Source organism: Hyaena hyaena, unplaced genomic scaffold (assembly GCF_003009895.1).
Source record: "Hyaena hyaena isolate Hyena2069 unplaced genomic scaffold, ASM300989v1 scaffold_525, whole genome shotgun sequence".
NCBI lineage: Eukaryota > Metazoa > Chordata > Mammalia > Carnivora > Hyaenidae > Hyaena > Hyaena hyaena.
Window position 1 is genome coordinate 862,306 of NW_024081157.1, and position 23,081 is coordinate 885,386.

Sequence of the window (23,081 nt, forward strand, 5' to 3'; positions counted from 1 at the left end):
AGATTCAATAGCCTTGGAGTAGAATCCACAGGGGTTTGGCTAGTCCAATTTGCTAATTCCATCTTACTGTGTGCGTCTGTCTGTCTCTTACTCAACTTTGGATCTAACAATTTATTACCAACCTCCTTGAACAATTTCTTTCCAGAAACATGTTCTTTGTTTACAGCTAATCTTCCTTTAATTTATTTGTAAGCTAAAATTTTAGAGAAATCTCAGGAGACTTCTGCTCAAGCAAAACGAAAATCCAATCAGAGCTGAAGATAATCACTTGAACAACTCAAGCCCAGCAACATGACCAAGGTTCTTCCTGTCACATGTTAAAATGCAGGTCAAAGAAGGCAAGAGAACATCAAAATCTTACAGTAGCACTATTCTTTGTTTTACCTATGATTATCGTAAAGTGGTTTTGATGTCCCTCCTACCACCCCCAAAATTTAAAAAAAAAATACTGCTATAAGATTTCTGGGATAAATTAGCCATCTAGTTGTTATATCAAACCTTAACTGGATAAAATTTTACAAGGGCATTCCATTTATAGCATTTCATGTAAACATCCAAAAGCCTATGACAAGCCAAGTCTTACAGAACTTTTACAGAAAAGGAATATTATTTCATTATAATTAGAATGATGTGAAAGTCCACACACAAATGAGAAAAATGGGCTAAATGCTAAACAACCTTGGCCACTGGGCCCATTCTGCTCTCCTTTATAGATACGAGATAGTTCTGTTCTGGAGCTCCTGGAGAGCAGGGAATAAGAAGCAGAATTATATGATGGCCAAGAATAGGTTCTAAAGTCAGTACTGCTTGGATCTGAGCCCAAATCTACCAATTTACTGTGTTACCTTGAGCAGTTTTTATATTCCATTTTCTTATCTATAACATGAGGATATGAACAATATTTAGCTCATGTGGTTACTATGAAAATCAAATGAAGTAATATATGTGGTAAAGCATTTGAATAATAATGCCTGACCCAAGTTAGGACTCCATAGACTCTGGCTATAAATTATTAGTATTCATCTATGTATTTACATATCATGATGCCTTGCATAGAGCAGGTGATCAACAAATGTGTTAAACACTACCCAAGTTTTCAGGCATAAAATTACTTTGATTCATGATCTTCATCTGCTAACCTAATAGAGCTATGTCAAGCTATTATGGCAAATAATTAAGAGACTGGATCATAAGAAAGATAAAGAGAAACTAAGGTGAAGACAGTCATAGTAGGAATTTCAGCCAAATGAGGATCTTGAGAGATTATATAGGTCACTTGTGTAGTCCACTGGCTAGCTACTTTGCAGTTTACCTACGAATAAAGACATGGCTGCCCTACCTTCAGTAAGACTAAACTCTGGAGACGGTTTAGAGAAGGATTTAGTTATTTTTAAAAACTGAAATGAAGCTTAGTCTAAAAATGATTTAGACTCTATTCTGTACTCAAGGGGAGATGCCATCAATGTCTAGGCATCTCTGAAGTAGACTTTTAAAACTTGAGATTTTGAATAATGCCAACATTAGACACTGCCTTGAAATTCAGTAGGTATCTACAAACAAATCTAGCCCCAGGCTCCGAGCCTGGCAGAGTAGAATGATTAAATTTTTAGCCTAGTGATCACTTGACTCTATGAGTCATGATATGAGAGTGTGAATTCTTCTAGTATTATAGTCTTAGGATTCCTACTAGTAATAACATAGTAAGTCTGTAAAAACTTCTGCAATTATGAAGATGTTTACAATTACTTATAAACCTATACTAATATGATATTATTTTTATATACTTAATAGTAAGTTAAAGATTATATCCTCGCAGGAGTGCCTGGGTGGCTCAGTCGGTTAAGCACCGACTTCAGCTTAGGTCATGATCTCATGGTTTGTGAGTTCAAGTTCTGTGCTAACAGTTCAGAGCCTGGAGCTTGCTTCGGATTCTATGTCTCCCTCTCTCAGCCCTCCCCCACTTGTGCTCTGTCTCTGTCTCTCAAAAATGAATACATGTAAAAAAAAAAAAAATTAAGGTTATACCCTCACAGACTTTTAGTCTTTTATTTCAGTGTCTATAAAATACAATCAAGTAAGAAAAGAATGCTTCCACTTACAATGCCAAGCCCTGTTCTCCCCTACTTCTCCCAAAAGCCATCTAATCTAAAAAATAAGCTCAGTGTTTCGGGCGGCTGGGCAGTTCAGTAGGTTAAGCATCCAACTCTTGATTTTAGCTCAGGTCATGCATGATCTCACAATTCATGAGTTTGAGCCCAAATCAGGCTCTGCGCTGATATTATGGGGCATGACTGGGATTCTGTCTCTCTCCCTCTCTCTCTCTCTCTGCTGCTCTCCTGCTTGTGTACTCTTTCTCTCTTTCAAAATGCATAAACACTTAAAAAATAAATAAAAACAAGCTCAGTTTTCAATTTTATCAGCAGAGTGAATAGTTATTAAGTTGTAAGTCTATAGATAAATTGTAGGAAAGACTGACAATGAACTCGAAATTTTAATTTCAATAGATTCCCAAAATATTAAATATTATTCTCTAATGCTTTCTTTCTTTGAACTAGAAATGAAACATTATAATGCTTATCCTTTTAAAAAATATTTTTATTTATTTATTTAAGAAAGCAAGAGAGCTCAAGTGGGAGGAAGGGAAGAGAGACAGAGAGAGAGAGACAGAGAGAGAGAGAATTTGAAGCAGATTCCACACCAAGCATGGAGCCTGATGCAGGGCTTGATCCTAGGAACCATGAGATCATGACCTGAGCCAAAATCAAGACAGCCACCCAGGTGCCCTTGGTACATATCTTATGGCAAGTCCATTTAACCTTCCTTGTCTCAGTTTCTTCACTTGTAAAATATGAATATAATATCACTTACCTTATACAATTGTTAAGAATTAGATAATCTACGTAATAATTTATGTAAAATACAGTGTCCAGCATATAGGATTAAGTGCTAAATAAATGTTAATTATTAAGATTTTTATTATTATTTTTCTGTTAAGGTTTGCTCAAAATACTGCAAAAGTTTTTTCACTACAATTATGGCAAAGCTGCTGGAACTGGGGGTTGGGGGATATCTGATTCTGTTTATGATTAAAAGGCAGATCCGTATAGCTGCTACACATTATTTATTTTTAAGATATAAGCTCTTAAAGACAGACTACAGGGGAACAGGGGAAAGAAATTAATGTAACCCTATCCTAAGCCTTTTTATATCACAAGTGATCTAAAGTAAACTTCAAAAAATATACCATTAAAGAATGTTAGAGGAATTTTAAATATATAAAAAAAGAATGAGAGCAAAAAGAATATAAATGAGGTAATGGAAAATGCAGATGTAATTTTGGCTAAAGAGAAAGCCAGGGCTAGCTGCCATTTGGTCAGAGCTCATTCCTGGGATTCAAACAAAAATGACCGAACATACTTTATGGCTGTTTTAGAATACAATATATAATCTAGTGAGAAGAATAAGGTAAAGTGCTCCATGTTGTATATTATCTACAAATCAAACCGAAGAAAGAAACGAGAATAAAAGTCTTAAAATATCAAAATCCAATGACATTTATTTATTAGACTTTTAAAAAATGTTTATTTACTTTTGAAGGAGAGAGAGACAGAGCATCAGCTGGGGAGGGGCAGAGAGAGGGAAACACACAATCAGAAGCAGGCTCCAGGCTCTGAGCTGTCAGCACAGAGCCTGATGCAGAGCCTGAACTCAAGATCTGTGAGATCATGACCTGAACCAATGTCAGATGCTTAACCGACTTGAGCCACCCAGGCACCCTGACCATTAGACACTTTAGAGACCAGTGTCAGTCTTTTATACATTTAAGCAAGTAAAACTCTAAAAAGGGGAAAGGGAAAATCTACAGACAGCTTTGGATTTTGTCAAAGTTATCTGAATAAAAATGTGAATACAAACCTAGTATTTCTGAAAACATTTATACATGTTAGTAGAAATTTCTAAAACTAAAGTAAAATAAAGAACTGTATCCTATTAAAAGATGAGGATATGTAAAGACTATTGGGAAATAAAAGAGGACCAGATAAAATCTGGAATGGAGACCACTGTAAGTTTAGGCATGCTTTAAACATATCAAGTGTGATGAGGACACCACTAACAAAGGCTGGCAAAGAAATAAATGTACTTCTTCCAAGACACAGGAGACAGAACAGATTATTGACAAGGTAATGATGTCAATCTGAGCCTTTGGTATCAAAGAGATGTTAATTTCCATAAGGGCAGGGACAAAGTCCATTTGGTGGCCTGCTGTGTAGCTAGCACTGCTGAGCACAGCTGGCCAGCTGATGCACCAAAGGAAAACCAGGGTAGATAGGAAGTTGACTGATTACAATACTGTCTCACAAAGAAATCTATTGTATTTAAATCTATTGTATTTAAAATAAATAAAGTTACTGGAACAATGAGAAAAGCAGGAAAGGGGTCATTTAATTAATTCAACCAACAAATAGTAAGTGCCTACTTTTGTTCTAGATGCTAGGTATAAAGCCTTGAAACGAGATGAGAGCTCCCATGCTGCCAAGAGAGAGAAAGATGAATGAAAACATCATTATGAAAATAAAATGGTGCTTTCCAGAATTGAAGATGGAGGGGGTGCTATATTACAGAAAGTTTTAAGGACAGCTTTTCTTTTCTTTTTTCTTTTCTTTTTTTTTTTTTAATGTTTTATTTATTTCTAGGACAGAGAGAGAGAGAGAGACAGCGTGAGCAGGGGAGGGTCAGAGAGAGAGGGAGTCACAGACTCTGAAACAGGCTCCAGGCTCTGAGCTAGCAGTCAACACAGAGCCCGACGCGGGGCTCGAACCCACGAACCGCGAGATCATGACCTGAGCGAAAGTCGGACACTTAACCGACTAAGCCACCCAGGCGCCCCACAGCTTTTCTTTTCTTAAAAAAAAAAAAAAAAAAAAAAGGACATAATTATGAAGATCTAACAAATCAAAAATTTGTGAATTTGTTGGGGGGGGAGGGTCTCTATGAGAGAGAGGAATCACATCTAGACACCAAAACTATGTACTCATGTGCTACAGAAGGGCAGGAGATTTTACACAAACTTCTTCGCTTCTACTTGATCAAAAGCAACAAACAGAACTATAATTTATTTATTTATTATTATTTTTGTTTTCTCAGAAAACACCTTAAGCTTGTTAAGCTACTGCTGCTTTTCCTCCAAACTACATGAATAAAACAGAAATGAGGCTAGGATATGCACATGAAATAATATTTATGTTTCATCCAACTCAATTATTTTTGCACAATGCTCTATTTTTCTCTCTCTCCAGCAAAGCAAAACTTCCCACACCAAATTCTTCAATAAGCCCCTTAAGATTTTTCTCCAGTGACAAGAACAAGTGAGAGCTGTTAATAATTTTCAGATTTAAAGCAGTAACTCTCATATAAAACCATTTTTTCCTTGAGATTTGCCAAACTATTCCTCTCCAGAAATACTGTATCCTTATTCGAAGAATTTTTCACTATATTGTCCAGGCCTACTAAGTGAATACAAACCAACAGAAGAGACAATTTTTCAAGGGATGATGAGTTGAAAGCCAAGAAAACATTTTCTACTTCTTATAATTTAATCCACATTGAATTGTAGATAAATTTGGCAGTATCAAAATAAGAGTTTTATCAGCATATAAACTGCCACCGCCTTTTTAAAGCTTTTCTAAGAATGGTTGGTTCTGGTCGTAACTCTTAGAAGCAAAAACACCGTAAGTTTGGATTCTATCTTTTGTATTAAGAAAAATGATTTGGAGGCTCCTGAGTGGCTCAGTCAGGTAAACGTCCGGCTCTTGATTTCAGCACAGGTCATGATCTCAAAGTTCAGGAGACTGAGCCTTGCATCAGGCTGCACTGACAGTGTGGAGCCTACTTGGGATTTTCTCCCTCTACTCTTTCTCTGCCCCTCCCTCCTTCTGCTTCTCTCTCAAAATAAATAAATAAACATAAAAAGAAAGGAAGGACAGAAGGACGGAAGGACGGAAGGAAGGAAGGAAGGAAGGAAGGAAGGAAGGAAGGAAGGAAAGGTGATTTGTCTTCACGTTTTCTCTACGTGCTAGAGATTCTTTTCGTTGATACGCTCTTTCCATAAAAACCTTTGCAACAGATAAAGGGTAGCATTATGCAAATTCTGCATACTAAAAAGGGGCAGTTAAATAGAAGCTACCAATATGCATACTCAGTACCATCTTTCTATCGTCTCTAGGGCAAGTTTTTTATTAAAAAAAATTTTAATGTTTATTTAGTTTTGGGGGAGGGGGGAGAGAGGAAGGGAGGGAGGGCAAAATAGCACGCGTGTGTAAGCAGGGGAGGGGCAGAGAGAGAAGGCGACAGAATCTGAGGCAGGCTCCTGGCTCCCAGCTCTAAGCTATAAGCACAGAGCCCGATGTAGGGGTCAAACTTCTGAACCCTGAGACCATGACTTGAGCTGAAGCCGGATGCTGAGTCAACTGAGCCACCCAAGCAGCCCTCTAGGGCAAGTTCTGTGCTACCCAATAGCATCTTGTAAATATTAGACATTTACAGCAACTGCACTAGGCCTAGTTTGCCTAAGAGTGGGAAAGGCTTCTGAAACCAAGCAACTTAAATAAAAACCACAGTCTTCATTAATCTTAAATTAGAACAAAATATGAATAAAGTAAACTTTAATGGAATATAAACTGTTGTTGGTCTTCATTCTTTAATACTTCGGTATTAAAGATCAAGAATGAAAAAACAAACCAGCTGTCTAAGATGTAAAATAAATCAAATCAAATAGTCACAAAGTTGTATAAATTGATAAACTTCCCATTTTCTTAGAAAACGTATGTATGTTTTGATAGAATACATTTAATCTCAAGATTTCCTAATACAACAAAACAGTCATTGCATTAAAAGGATTATTTTCATGATGAAAACAAACTACATTGAGTCATAATAACTTATCTGACAAATTTTAAGTTTTCCTTTCTCCAGTCTACCAAATGTTTATATCAAATGTTCTATAATTATCTCAGAATCTCAGGTGCTTCTTCCCAAACTAGTACAGGAATGAACTATTACATGGAGACTACCAACATATAAGGAGGTAAGACAGGTCTAGGAGGAGGGAGTTACTTCTAAGCACGCTGAATCAGAGCTCCCTATAGACAGATATCTTATTCAATCAGTATCTGAGTAGGCACTGTTACTAGGCACTGAGAATTACTAGACAGCTGGATGTACTGAAATTACTGGGCTAGATGTGGAAGCCATCTGGCGAATTATGGAAAAATCTGAATGACACCACTCCAGAGAGTACAGACTAAGTAAAAACCGTAGACTAGACTTTTAGAAGAACAGATGTAAGAAAAAGGCAGAGAAATAGGAGTCAATAAAACAAATGCCAGAAACGTAGAGGGTAAACCAATAGACTGGAGCTATTACTGAAGAATTTAAAAAAGCAGAGATAACTACTATCAACCTCACCAAATTAAGATGAGGCCTGAGAAACACCTATCAAACACTGCAACTAGGAAATCAATGGTAGTCTTATAGGGAACATTTCTACGAGTAAAGGAGGAGATAACAGCATGCTGAGCAAAAGAAAAGAGGAAGAAAAGGAGAAAGAAATGGGGCACTTTTTAATTAGCTTAGGTATAAAGTGAAGGAAAATGATATAGTAATAGTGAAAAGGAAGAGTCTGGGTCATGAGAATATATAAAATGAGACGGAACTGAAAACAGAGTCAATCATTGGAGACCGAATTGAAGACAGAGGAAAGATAATGGTTCAGAGATTTTCTCTAAATCAACTTCTGCATCTCAGTACTTGTCTCATTTGCTTTAACCAACAGGAATAATCACTGTGTTTGTTTCACGTACCAAGGCTGAAAAAAAATAAGGTATGCTCTCTAATAGCCAACCTTTCCAGATTCCACTCAACTCCAGCTACGCCGCTGGCTTGCTCCCCTTCTCTCTCTCTCTCTGTGCATGACAGGGCAAAAATGTGTGCACGTGCACAGACAAGTTTAAGTCCTATACCAAAGTCTCCACTGGGGAGAAATGGAAAGCAGACTCCTCATCTAGACATCGTGGCACAAAGATTTATATTCACCTTCTCATTTTCAACAGAAAAGAATCTTAATTTCCTCTTATTTGTTTAAAGTTTATTTATTTATTTTGAGAGAGAGAGAGAGCAAGGGACGGATAGAAAGAGAGAATCTCAAGCAGGCTCTGCACTGTCAGTGCACAGCTCGATGTGGGACTCAAACTCACAAAACCACAAAATCATGACCTGAGCAGAAATGAAGAGTTGGATGCTTAACTGACTGAGCCATGTAGGCGCCCCTTAATCTCCTTTTCCAAAAGATACAAATTGTGGAATTTGTGAAAAACATCTCAATGAGAAACAACTATAATCATAGAATCAATAAATTTTGGAATGAAAATTTAACTGGTACAACTGGAAAGACTCCAGAATGTAGATCTGTCAATAAGAGACTGTAAGCCTGTCCTTCCACCTTTCTGTACCTTAATTTCTTAAATTATAAAATAAGTGAATTAGAAGAAATTACCGTGGTCCCATCCAGCTGAAAGAAGAACATGATTCTGGTCCTATGCGTGCTACTTCTAGGTAAAGAGAACAAGGCTCAGAGACAACAATTTAACAACTTCAAAAGTTAGTAGGAAAGAGCCATTTTGGAATTGAGGGTTGCTGATTCTCAGTTTAATGTTCTTTAAGCTATAAAAAGTTTATGTTCTTACAAAGTATGAAGATATTGGTGATTTTAAAAAATCCTCTGTTCCTCTTCACCCCCAATGACATTTTCAAGAATGGGCACAGCCAAGGCCATGGTGAAAAGTGGAGCATATGCAGAAAGTGTCTCCTAACATGCGGCTTTGAGCCTCTCTGATGGAGTCATGTGTACTACAGTCCTATACTGTTTATCAAAGAAACAGGACACAATATTTTGGAATGTAGTGGCCCTTATCCATGCTCTGCTTGGGGATATTCTGCCTTCCACACAGGATGTGCAACATTCCCTATTCCCAATGGAATCCTAGGATGTCCTACAAGATTCTAGTAAGCTCAGTCTTCTCTGACAAACTAAGGCTGATGCTCTATTTCAATTGAATGAGAATGTTATCAATTGCCTCTGTCCCTATTTTGTCTTCTAGTCATTGGGGCTATAAAGACTTCAAAGATGACACTCAGATAGCTAAAGAAATAACAGGGTTTTTCAGTTACTTTCAAAAATAGTTACTGTGAAATCCAGTATAGTAACTACATAAAGATAGTGGAGACAGAGGAGAAAAAAGGGATATCACAAAAAAACAAAATTCTCTCTATTTCCTGTATTTAAATTTACATTTTAAAATGGACAGTTTGAGACTTCCTTTCATTCAAACACTAACAAGGCATTATTATTTTTTTGCTGAAAATAATCTTATAATATTATTAGTTAAATAGTTCTTGGGATTTATAAACACTGTAAAATATATAGCAAAGAGATAAAGTCTTAGTCAAATGATATCTAACACAGACATTTGGCTGTCTCAGCACTGAGCTGAATTTCCACAGCTAAACAACTCACTCCATCTAGGAAAACAACACCAGCACCATTTATTTAGACTACCTTTCATAATTCACCCTAAAATATCTGCCAACTATACAAAATAATAGGGATTCATGACATTGAAAATAAATTCAATAAATCTTTTAATCAATTTCTTTAGTTAATGTTACATGTTTTCATAGCAATAAACTTTACAAACTACTCTTTCATTCTTTAAAAGCATTACTAAAAGAGCTAAAATGCATTATTTTACCAATGATTCATCTTTAAGAAAAAAATGAGAGTCTATGAAGAACCTTAAGGGCAAAAGTCTAATTTAAAATGAAAAAACATTCCAGGTAATAAGGTAACACATTTCTTTAGTCAATTTTTTTAACTCAACAATATTGTAGTAATTTCCTAAAAGAAAACACATACTTTTTAAATATACTGAATTTTATATAAACTACTAAATACGACAGAACTAGGCATAATGAACACACGATGACACTACTCACCTAAATAGGGAATGCACGGCGTCATCTTTAAGCTACTTATATAGTCTCTGAGCCTTTTGTAATTATCTTCTTTACTCATTACATACTCTAATTTCTCAAAGGTAGTTTTGTCTTTTCGACTTAGTAACTAAAAAAAACAGAAGAGTCTAAGTTATTTTCAAATCCCATTTTATTTTAGCAAAGACATGAAGCTGTATTTATTTACTATAAATTTAAGTTTTAATTTCAACATTATACGTTTTTCAATTATATTTTGATAGTATATAAATAAAACGAAATCAGACATGTCTATTAAAATAAATCCAAATCCATTATTTATAAAATGTAATACCCTTTGTATGCACATGAAATCATTAAATTAGTAGTAAGTTATAATACATTATTTTTCATCCTCATTATTTTTAACATTTACTTATTTTTGAGAGACAGAGAGATAGAGCGTGAGCAGGGGAGGGCAGAGAGGGAGGGAGACACAGAATCTGAAGCAGGCTCCAGGCTCCGAGTTGTTCAGAGCTGGACTGAGATAGTACAGACTTGTTTCCAGAAGACTATTTAGAGGAAGAATATGGATAAAAGAATTAATTAGATGATAGCTCAGAAACTTATCCAAAACCCATGTGCCAAAGCTATGACTAACAAGTCCTGATTTTCCTTTTCTCCTTTTCAGTCTTTTTCTGATGTTTAGTCCTAATGTATCCCTATGATGTCACTTCACTATATTCCTCCAAAAAAGGGGGAAAACATAGTACTTCGCAAGTTTCCAACTCTTCATGGTTTAGGCACCACACTATTCCTCTGGCTAAGAGGCAACGCGGGGTAAAGCTCTTCACACTTTCACTGGCGCATGAATGTGGGAACTCCCAATGTTCCTGGCCAGATCTCTGCACCATAACAATGTTACCAATGTTACCATAATCAATGGACTTTGGGAAAATTTGAATGAACCCTTGTTCATGTATCAGTCACCATAAGAAATATAAAACTCCCAGATCACCCCTCATCACCTTGATTTCTATCTCCAAATAATCCATACAAATGTCTTCACTTGCATAAGTAAGTTATTTATCTTGAACCTTTAATGCAGATTATAATCTTTTGTTCATGACACTCAGTTATCATTAGTCCCTGATGTGACTTTCTCCTTAAATCGATTTTTTCTTAAATTTTTAAACAAATACACATGCATTAGACTTCCTACCTACAAACCATATACCAACAACACACATCTACCTATGTGGTTCTTCCATATCCAATTCCTTTGACTATCTTTAAGTAACCAATAATCACTATCCTAAATTTTGTGTTTCTCATTCTCTTTTATTTGATTTTTTTAAAAAATTTTGACTCAAATTTTATTTGCTTTTTGACTAAAGAATTACATACTGTTTTTAATCTTTGGCTTCATTTAATCAATGTTCTGATGCTGAAATTTCATCCATAATGTTGCGTGTGGCTGTAATTCACTCATTTCCACTGCTTCTATGCATATGTCTTCTATGAAGTACCATCATTACGAATACTTTTCCATTTTTCTTATATTTTCCTTTTGCTTTGTAAGGGTTCTTCACATACTCTGGATATAAAGTCTTAACCAGTTACAACTGCTACACATTCTTTTCAATTTCTTTGAAATATCTTTTGGGGCACCTGTGGTTCAGTCAGTTAAGTGTCTGACTCTTGATTTTGGCCCATGACAAGATCTGACAGTTCATGAGTTTGAGTCCCACATCAGGCTTTGCGCTGACAGCACACAGAGCCTGTTTGGAATTCTCCCTCTCCCTCTCTCTCTGCCTCTCCTCTCGACTCATGCTTTCTCTCTTTCTCTTTCAAACCAATAAACTTAAAAAAAATTTTTTAAATATCTTTTAATGAACAGAAATTCTTACTTTAATGTGCCAAAATGTTTTCATCTTTTCTTTCATTGCTTGAGGTTTTTGTATCTTATCTGAAATATCCTTATAGACTCCAAGTTGGAATCTATTCCTGCTGAGCCAGAGAGATATTAAGCTATTTTTCCTCTTCTAAAAAAGCTTCAACGTTTTTCATTTGCATGTAACTCTTTAATTCATCTGACAGTGACTTTTGAGGCCTAATTTCATTTTTCCCCAAAATTGATAACCAATTTCCCAGCCTCAGTTAAGAAACAGCCCCTCTCTTCTCCACTGATTTACAATGCCACCACTGTCATGTATCAGAGTTCTATAAAAGCAATGATCTTTTGGGGGGTTCTTTATTCTGCTCCATTGGTTAATATGTCTATATCTGTACTAACTGCACATTACCTAAATAATACAATATACTTTGGTATCTATGAGGGCAAATGTCCAAGCCTCCAACCCCATTTTCTTCTTCAGAAATAACCTGACTATCCTAACCCTTTACATTTCCATGTTAATTTTATAAGCAATCTTGTCCAGACCCCCAGATTGGGACTTTGATTCAAGCTGCAAATAATCTCTACATACATTTGGGGAAAATTGGCATCTTTAAGCTTTCTTACCCATGACTATCGGATACTGTTCTATGTAATCTAGTTCTTTTTCAATGACTTTCCATAAAGTTTTATAGTTTTCTGGACATATCTTTCATATAAGATTCCACTTATTGTTTGCTATTATGTTACTTTTATTGATATTGTAAACAGTGGTCTCCTTTTAAATGACGTTTTCAAATTGTTTAGAATACAACTGATTTCATATACTGTTTGTATATTCAGTCACTTAGCAAGCCCTGTTTCTTAAAACTGTGGTAGAATACACATAACATTTACCATTTTAATCATTTCCAGGAGTACACTTCAGTGGCTTTAAGTACATTCGCATTATCAACTAACCATCACCACCAACCGTGCATAGCCAAACTCTTTTCAGCCAAACTGAAACCACACACATCAAACACTAACTCCCATTCCTCCTTCCTTTGGCCCCTGGCAACCATCTTCTACTTTCTTGTCTCTATGAGTCTGACTACTCTTGGTACCTTAGAATCATATAGTATTTGTCTTTTTGACTGGCTTATTTCACTTTGGATAATGTCTTCAAGATTCATCCATGGTGTAATGTGTCAGAATTCCATTCCTTTTTAACACTAACTAGTATTCCATTGTACGCTTATACATTCTGTATATCCATTTATCTAGTGATGGATGACTGGACTGTTTACACTTTTGGCTACTGTGAATCACGCTGCTATGAACACTGGTGTAAAAATGTCTGTCTGAGTCCCTGCTTTCAATGCTTTTGGATATATACCCAGAAGTGGAACTGCTGTATCAAATGGTAATTCTGCTTAATTTTTTGAAAGTAATTCCTATTATTTTTAATCATTTTTTTTTCTAATTGTGCTGGCTAAGATGTCAACGTTGAATAGAAACAGTAAACATGGGCATCCTTTCCTTGATGTTATAGAAAATGCTCCTAATATTCTCTCCATTTAGGTTATTATCAATTTGGGCAAACATTCCTTTTATCAGTTTAAATAAAAAAAACAAAAAGGGGCGCCTGGGCAGCTCAGTCAGTTGAGCGTTTAACTTTGGGTCAGGTCATGATCTTACAGTTGGTGAGGTCAGGCCCCACATCGGGCTTCCTGTAGTCAGCGCAGAGCCTGCTTCAGATCCTCTGTTCCCCTCTCTTTCTGCCCCTCTCCCGCTCACATTCTCTCTCCCTCTCTCAAAAATGAATAAACATTAAAAAATTAAAAAAAGATTTTTTAAAAATACTCTCGATTCCTTATTTATTATTAAAAATTATTAACCCAAACTAGCATGAAATGCATGCAATCTTTATTATCTAACTTGACCCCAATGATCTACCCCTCTCAGTCCTCTCCAACTGTACTTTCTGGGTCTCATGGTCCATCCTCTGCAAAAGCCACATCCTTAAACTTTCCTTTAAGCGTTCGCTTGCTTTTCTTGTAACATGAGCCTGGATTCAAGTTGGGTGCAATCCTGGTTCCTTGCCCTTCAGAATTCTTTCCTTCCTAATATCTTCCAGCTTCTACTAAGTTCAAACATCAGTGCTGTCTGAATTTTGTGTGATGAAAATGATCTAGCCACAATGGCCCCTAGCCACATGTGACTACTGACCACTGGCAACATGACTAGTGTGAATGAAGAACTAAATTTTATTCTATTTTTTAATGTTTATTTATTTTGAGAGAGACAGAGCACGAGTCGGGGAAGGGTAGAGAGAGAGAGGGAGAGAGAAAATCCCAAGTAGTTCCTAGAGGGAGAGAGAAAGAATCCCAAGTAGTCTCTGTACTGTCGGCGCAGATCAAGAATGAGATGCTTAACCAACTGAGCCACCAAGGTGCCCCGAGGAACTGAAATTTAGTGTATTTTTATAAACTTTTTAAAGTTTTATTTATTTATTTATTTTTGAGTGAGCAGGGGAGGGACAGAAAGAGAGGGAGGGAAAGAATCCCAAGCAGGCTCTGCACTGTCAGCACATAGTCTGATGTGGGACTCAAACCCACAAACGGTGAGATCATGACCTGAGCCGAAACTAAGAGTTGGACGCTTAACCAACTGAGCCACCCAAGCACCCCAGTTTTAATGATTCAAATTTAATACCCACATGTGGCTATCAGCTACTGTACTGAACAAGAGAGTACTAGATTATAACATGCATGTTACTGTCATAACTACTACACAGAGCTGCTGATCACTTTTCCTATATCTTAAAAGGTATTAGTAGCTGGAAAAAAGGCTGCAAACCAACATTACTTTCATATCTTGGTGACTGCAATCTTCACATAAAGGAGACTCTCAATACCCTGGTTTCTCAGTTCCTTGACTTCTACACCCAATGATCTTAACTTCTACCACTCTAAGCCTCTATTCCCTTGATCATTCTGAATCCAATAAGTACTGCCTGCACCAGAATTTCCAATCCAGTTACCAATATTACTTTTTCACTTTTACTTATCTCTCTCTTTTACTTGGATTAAATTCCTCACCTATCACTAAAACAACTTGTACATTTACCCAATCTCCTGTGCTACCCTTGACCCCACTATGGTACAAACAAGCCTAAATTCATTCCAACTCTGGTTAAACACAACTCTCATCACTACTCCAGGCTTATGCTGAACACCTGAACCTGGTTGGAGACTACATGACTTTGCTGACTGGTTTCACTTTCAATTCATGATCAAAAGTCTCAATCATAAGGCCTACCATACCAAACCTACTATGTTTCCCTAGTTAATTCATTCTGACACTCTTCTATATGACTTTCATTCATTCGTTCTTCTTTCTTCAAAACTCCAACACCTCTACCCCAACACTGTCAACTAACGACTTTGCCTTTTATGTCTTAAGAAACAAATCAGAAGAAGAATTTTTATAGAAATCTATAAAAATTTACCATCAAATCTACCATCTTACCTGCACTGGTAACCAAATGCATTCTCCTTTTCTGCTGTTAAAATGGATAAACTGTTGGGGCACCTGGGTGGCTCAGCTGGTTAAATGTCCAACTTCGGCTCAGGTCATGATCTCACGGTTCATGAGTTCAAGCCCCACACTGCGCTCTGTGCTAAGAGCCCAGGGCCTGCTTGGGATTCTCTCTCCCCCTCTCTGCCCCTTCTCCCTGCTCTCTCTCTCAAAATAAATAAATACACTCATAAAAATATTTTTTAAAAATGGATAAATTGTTTCTGCTCCAATGCAGTACTGGATTTAATTCTCTCCTGCCTGATCAAGGCTATTGCTGTAGAATTCCTTGCTCACCTACCATTTCTCTCATTCTATTAGCTCACTGCACCAGCATAAAAACACACTGTCATGGATCTCAAGTCCAAAAAGAAAACAAAATGACACAAATCTTTCGTCTTACATTCCCCTCCAGTTGCCAGATTTCTCTGCAGAATCTCAGCCCAGCTATGTACAGCAGAATTTCTCGAATGCATTCTCTACACTTGATGTCCTATTTTTTCTCCACCCTTCTCTCAAATCCAATCACTTTTCATTCCACCACTGTACTGAAACCACTCTTGCCTAGACTGCCAATCCTCTCCAGCAGCCAGATCCAATGGCCATCTCAAAGTGCTCACCTAATTCAACTTAGTAGCATTTGACACAGCGTGATCACTCTTCCTTGAAATACTTTCATTATTTGACTGTGGAAAACTCCTATCATGATATTTCCTTTGTTGATCCCTTCTCATTTTTCCAATCTCTATATCTTAGAGGGTTCCAGGGCTTTTCATCTGTACTTATGATTCCGATGATCTTATCCAACCTCATGCTTTATATAGTATCTTTATGCTGATGATCAAAACTATGTATCTCTAGCCCCAACTCCTACTGTCAACTTGTATACCTAACTCTGACCTTACAATTCCATATGGATATTTATCAACCAACTCAAACTTTCTATGTGTAAACAGAACCCCTGTGCCCCACTGCCAAAACAGTGGCCCCAGAATTATCAGTAAATGGTATTTCCATTATCTGACGTGATGCCACCTCTCTGGACTCATCTCCTAGCATCAACTATTCCTTATTCCGTTCAGTCAACATGGACCACCCTATTCTTTGGACATTATCAGGGCCTCTGTACTGGCTATCACCTTTTCTTTTCTTCCAGATTCATCATGAATGGTTTTCTAATTCCTCCAGCTCTTCTGGTGACTCACTTACCACACATATGCTGTTAACCTTTGAACAATATGGGTTTGAACGGCACAGGTCCACTTATATGGGAATTTTTTATAGTACGATACTGTAAGTGCATATTCTCTTCCTTAGGATTTTAATAACATTTTCTTTTCTCTATCTTACTTTACTGTAAGAATCTGTATATGATATATATATAACATGCAAAATGTGTTAACTGACGCCATGTTATTGCTAAGACTGCCAAGTCAACAGTCAGCTATTAGTAGTTAGGTTTGTCGGGGAGGGAGAGTGTCAAAAGTTCTATGTAGAAAATTTGACTGTGCAGGGGGGTTGGCATCTCTAATCCCTGTGTTGCTCAAGGGTCAACTGTAATATATAAAATATTTCCCTGCTTTCTCTATCCCATTTAATCTGCTTTATTTTTCCTTAGAGCATTCATCACTGTTTATGATATATCATTTATTTATTTACAGTTTATCTTTTCCTAGTAGACTATTAGCTGTATAAAAAATGGGACTCTGTATCCTTTACTGCTCTATGTCAAGCAATTCGTGCCCGACACAGTATAGACTACTTTAAAATAAACACCAGAGATTTTATTCAGATTAATAACCAACCTTGCTAAATAAAAAAAATTCTTTTCCTTGCAAATACATGAGGGAGACAACAAAAATACATTAAAGGAAAATAAAAATTCACTTGAGGGAAATGTATCTCATTTCCAAACCACAATATAAATCAGAGTATAATTCTTTTCTCTAAAACTTCAAAGATGGAATTCATTACTGTATATTTATAATCATTTCCATTCCCCAATGAAATTCAGATTTTAAGAAAAGAGAGTAAGGCCATCTTATTAAAAAGAATTTTTAAAGTAAGAAAACCCTTCACCCAGGTGTTTCTAAAATGCAAATAAAATATAAAAAGGATAATAAGCTCTCCCATTTTATGTCTTTCCAATACAGAAAAGCACCCTAGTTTTCATGAAAAGCATTTGTTTCTTGAGATACTATGAAAAGTAAAGGCAATACTACGCTAATTAAAAATAATTGTATTTTACTCAGGAAAAAAAAGCTTTTAAAAGTTAGTCATGTCTTTATCACAGGGCCCTAAGAATACAATAATCTTTTGTATAAAATGTAATAAAATCATTGGTCTTAAACACTAAAGAATATTAAAAGAACCGATTTAATTGGACCTAAAATTTTGCTTATTATAAAATGTCTAAACAAAAAATACCAAGAAAGCTTGAGACCAGTATCACATCACTCAAATGTTAAAGTACATAATTTTGCAGAAGTCAAAATTCACACCCTGACCTTGTCAAAGTGATAAAACCAAATATAATAAGCATATATCAGAATGTGCAGCAACACTGAATAATTCCATGTTAGCTATCAGGCTTTTCATTATTCCTAAGGAAAAAAATCTAAGTTTATTGACTAAAAAATGGAAATTTAATATTTAATATTCATTGAAAGTTGCCATTTAGATCTTTCTCAAACTTTCTGAAAGTTTAATCTTCATAAAATACAAAAAAATTGCATTAAATACAAAAAAACTACATTTTCCCATCAGTAAACATGAAATGCTATGTTGTCAAAGATGCTTACAGAAACTCTACAAAAATGATTTCCTAAATGGCAGAAAGGAAGCACCAAGCTAGAATTTATCCAAAAATTACCTGACAAGCCTAGTGAAATACTTGAGAGAGGAAAACGTAGGTTTCAGAGGGAAAAAAAAACAGAGTACAAAATAGTTTAAAGATCCACAACTATTATCATAACATTAACCTTACTGAAGACTACAAAAGAAATAAATAGATCTTCACTTCCAACAAGAAGTCCAACCCTTTCATTAACCAGGAAGTTTACTTACCGCCCATGTTTTCGTCAACCTGAAGATTGGAGCACTCTGTAAGCCAGAAACCACCGCCATAAGTGCATGAAGGTTATTCAGCTCATACAGTTTCTGTAGATTTAAGAAAAAGGGGGAGGAGAGATGAAAAATAAAGAGAAGAAATACCAAAAAACCTCCAGATTAACAACTAAAATCTAGGTAATCGGTAGTGTTCCAGTACTTACCACCATCATCGAGACTTGTCTTTAGAGTACCCATCATGTTTACAGTAAACTGACTTTGGCCACAAGAGAGCTTCCATGTCCTAACCTGGCACTGTCCCCAAGTGTTGGGAGCACATCTACCTCTAGCTCAGTAATATATTAAGAAAACCAAAGTTATGGCCCAGCATCAAGTTTGCGCAGTATGATCATGTACCCTAGTTTCTAGTAAGGAGTCTCCATTATACTGAAATGCCTTATAAGCCTCTGCCTTATGATCCCAGTTTTAAGAAAGAGTCTACACCCAGGATCCTGATAGGTTTCCTACTCAGTATCCTCTTAATTCCAGGGCTAGGGTTCAAACCTCCCTTCCATAGTCTTCCTCAATTTCCTGCTTCCTCCTGGCTGAATCCTCAGATCCTCTGTTCTTCATTCATGTTGGGACACCCACCCACTTCCTAATACTTGCTTTTACAATCTCCTTATAGAAGTCCTACCTAACATTAGGTTCCATCAGTTTGCTAAAGAGATCTATTTGACATTTATTGCTAACTTCCCATATTTCCTCTAACATGTATCCATGTGCTTACATCTTAGTGGTCCTATCTAAAATTCATTTAGAGGGCACCTGGGTGGCTCTGTTGGTTAAGCGTCCGACTTCAGCTCAGGTCATGATCTCATGGTCTGTGGGTTTGAGCCCTGCGTCAGGCTGTGTGCTGAAAGTCTGGAGCCTGCTTTGCATTCTGTGTCTCCTCTGTCCCTGTGTCCCTCCCCTGCTCGCACTCTGTCTCTCTCTCAAAGATAAAATAAAAACATTAATAAATAAACACACACATACGTATTATTTAGAATGGTCCTCACCCACCACCAAAAGACTCCAAGGCAAAAATACCAGTTTTGAACTGAAGAACTCTGACCAGTATACCACCTTAATTCAAGTCTCAAAGAATTCCCATAAAGTTTCAAGAAATACAAACTCAATAAAATTCAATCTTAAAAAAATGGAAAATGAAAAAACATAAGGCAACTGGAATTCAGAAATGAGAACAATGTCAGGTACTGACCTCAAATAAAATAAAGATTAAACACAAAGACATCATGAGATGTCCAGAATGCAACATGAAAGACAAAGAATTTTTTTAAAATGTCAAACAAAGGTTAAGAAATATGAGAGGTAGAGAAAAAAGGCCAACATTTACTTAGATGGAGTTGTAGAAGAAAATGATAAAAAGTAATGGGAGCAACAATTAACTGAGAGATAATGGGAGATTATTTTCCCAGAATACTGTAAAGACACTAATTCCTAGTGCCTAAAGAAACACACAAAACTGTAAGTCTGGAATAGCATTTTAAAAAAATGTTTTTTTTGAGAGAGAGGAGGAGACAGAGCACAAACGAGGGAGGGGTAGAGAGAGGAGACACAGATCAAAGCAGGCTTCAGGCTCTGAGCTGTCAGCACAGAATCTGACTCAGGGGCTCAAACTCACGAACTGTGAGACAGTGACCTGAGCTGAAGTTGGACACTTAACCGACTGAGCCACCCAGGCACCCCTGGAATAGCATTTTTTAAGAATAAGATAATGTAAAGTTACTTCCAGGCAAAAGAAAATAAAGATTACTAGAACACAGGATTTTTAAAAATGGGGTCAGACACTCAATACCACTAATCATTAGGGAAATACAAATCAAAACCACAATGAGCCATCCTTTCATACTCGTCAGATTGGCTACTATCAAAAAGACAAAAAATAACAACTGTTGGCAAGGATGTGGAGAAAAGGGAACCCTCACACACTGCTGGTGGGACTGTAAATTGAGGTAGTCACTATGGAAAGTCCTTTTTAGGTTCTTAAAAAATTTTTAAATAGAACTACCATATGATTCAACAATTCTATTTATGGGTATTTATCTAAAGAAAAGGAAAACAAAATTCACAGAGATATATGTACTTCACTGCAGCATTATTTACAAGAACTAAGATATAGAAACAACCTAAGTGTCCACTGACTGATGAATAAAGATGTGGTATATATGATACAATAAAATACTACCCAGTCATGGAAAAAAAAAAAAAAAAAAGAAATCTTGCCATCTCTGATAACACGGTTGAACCTAGAAGGTATTATGTTAAGTGAAATAAATCAAACAAAGACAAATATAGGATGATTTCACTTATATGTGCAATCTAAAAAACAAATGAACATTCAAAACAGAAACAGGTTTACAGGAAATAAGCTGTTGGTTATCATATGGGAGGGCTAGGGGGAGTGGGTGAAATAGCTGAAGGGGACTAAGAGGTACAAACTTCCAGTTCTAAAATAAGTAAGTCAAGGGGACGTGATGTAGAAAATATAGTAAAAAAATATTACAATAATTTTGTATGGTAACTAGACTTACTGAGTTCACAATGTATAAAAATAATGAAGCACTGATATATACACTTGAAACTAACAGGATACTGTTTGTCAATTATTCCTCAATAAAAAAAATAGTGCCAGATATATTACTCATATGAAAAATATGAATGATCCATAATTCATACATACAGAAAAAATTTATTCCACATGGATTAAATACTCAAATACAAAAGTCAAAGCTATAAAATTTTCTTAAATGAGATATTCTTTTTTTTATTTTTAAGTTGATTTATTTCTTTTGAGAGAGTGCATGTACATGTTGGGGAGGGGCAGAGAGACACGGAGAGAGAAATTCCCAAGCAGGCTCCGGGCTATCAGCACAGAGCCCAGTGCAGGGCTTGGTCTCATGAGCTGTGAGATCATGACCTGAGCCCAAACCAAGAGTTGGGCTGGGTGCTTAACTGACTGAGACACTCAGGCACCTCTTAAATGAGATAATAAAAATTAAAGATCAGTAGGTTTGACTACTAAAGTTAAGAACATCTATATCAAAAGATAACATGAAAAGAGTAATAAGACAAGTCAGTCACAAACAGAAGGATGGACATCTATCATGCTACTGGACATCAAAAAGAAAGCTGGAGTAGCCATATTTATATCGGACAAACTGGACTTTAAAATAAAAAATAAAGGCAGTAACAAGAGATGAAGAAGGGCATTATGTAATAATTTCAGGGTCGATCCATCAGGAAGAGCTAACAAGTATAAATGTCTATGCACTGAATTCAGAAACACCCAAATACAGAAGACAATCACAAACATCGTTAAGAATGTGCTAATAGGCTCTTTCCATATTTGGCTAAGTGTCCATCAACTGATGAATGAATCAAGAAAATGCAGTTTATATATACAATGGAATACTACATGGCAATGAAAAAGAATGAAATCTGCCATTTGTAGCAATGTGGATGGAACTCAAGGGTATTATCCTAAGTGAAATAAGTCAGGCAGAGAAAGATACCATATGTTTTCACTCATGTGGAACTGGAGAAACTTAACAGAGGACCATAGGGGAGGGGAAGGGGGAAAAACAGTTGGGGAGAGGGAGTGAGGCAAACCATGAGAGACTCTTGAATACTGAGAACTGAAGACTGATGGGGGGGAGGGGAAGGGGGTTGTTGGCATGGGGAAGGGCACTTGTTGGGATGAGCACTGGGTGTTATATGGAAACCAACTTGACAATAAACTATATTAAAAATAAAAAAAAAACAAATAGAAGGATGGACATAAAAACGTATATTGGAGAATCAGCATCTAAAATTAAATGGAAAACTCTTACAAAAATCAATAAAAGATCAACACTATAAGAGACAATTGTTCAAACATCTTGAACAGACATTTCAGGAGAGAAAACCTAAATGGCCAACACAGAAAAAAATGTTCATTTTCATCAAGTTCAATGAAAGCTATTGTTCTGTCATTTCTTTAAAGGTAATTTACCTTTTCTCTCTATATTTCTAGGGCTTCGATCCTCACATGAGCACAAAGAGAATCCCACAAGACAGGTTTATAGAAGCCATGTTTATAACAACAAAACCATGAACCTATCCAAGCCAGAGTATACTGAAGAACTGGTGGTATATGCAAGCAACAGAACACTCTACAACAGAGACACACCAAAAGCCATTCAGCAACAGTGCTGAGTAAAAATACGTCATTAAAGTATAAAGTAATTATGGAATAATTTAAACAAAATTCAAAAACAGATACAACAATGTATTATTCAGGAACACATATTATGTAAAAAAATAGAGAAGAAAAGCTAACATGAAGTTCAGGGCAATGGTTCCTTTAGTAGAGGCGGGCAGGGGATTCGGTATGTGGAGGCATATCGGAATCCAGTGAGCACTGGGTATAGAGGTGTCTGCTTTATCATTCTTTTGATACCTAAAATGTATTCTATAAAGTTTTTGTGCAGCTATGTGATGATTA

At 36.3% G+C, this 23,081-nt stretch overlaps 1 protein-coding gene across 11 annotated transcripts in view; it reads right to left on the reverse strand.

Moving 5' to 3' along the window:
- The window catches only part of RALGPS2 (Ral GEF with PH domain and SH3 binding motif 2), a 153,805-nt gene that overhangs the window by 64,657 nt on the left and 66,067 nt on the right, over window positions 1-23,081 (reverse strand). For all 11 annotated transcript variants that reach the window (XM_039255419.1, XM_039255416.1, XM_039255415.1 and 8 more), the window contains 2 exons: window positions 18,551-18,643; window positions 10,051-10,177 (listed from right to left, as the gene is read on the reverse strand). In XM_039255419.1, the coding sequence (XP_039111350.1) occupies window positions 10,051-10,177; window positions 18,551-18,643 (220 nt within the window). The remainder of the gene's footprint in view (window positions 1-10,050; window positions 10,178-18,550; window positions 18,644-23,081) is intronic.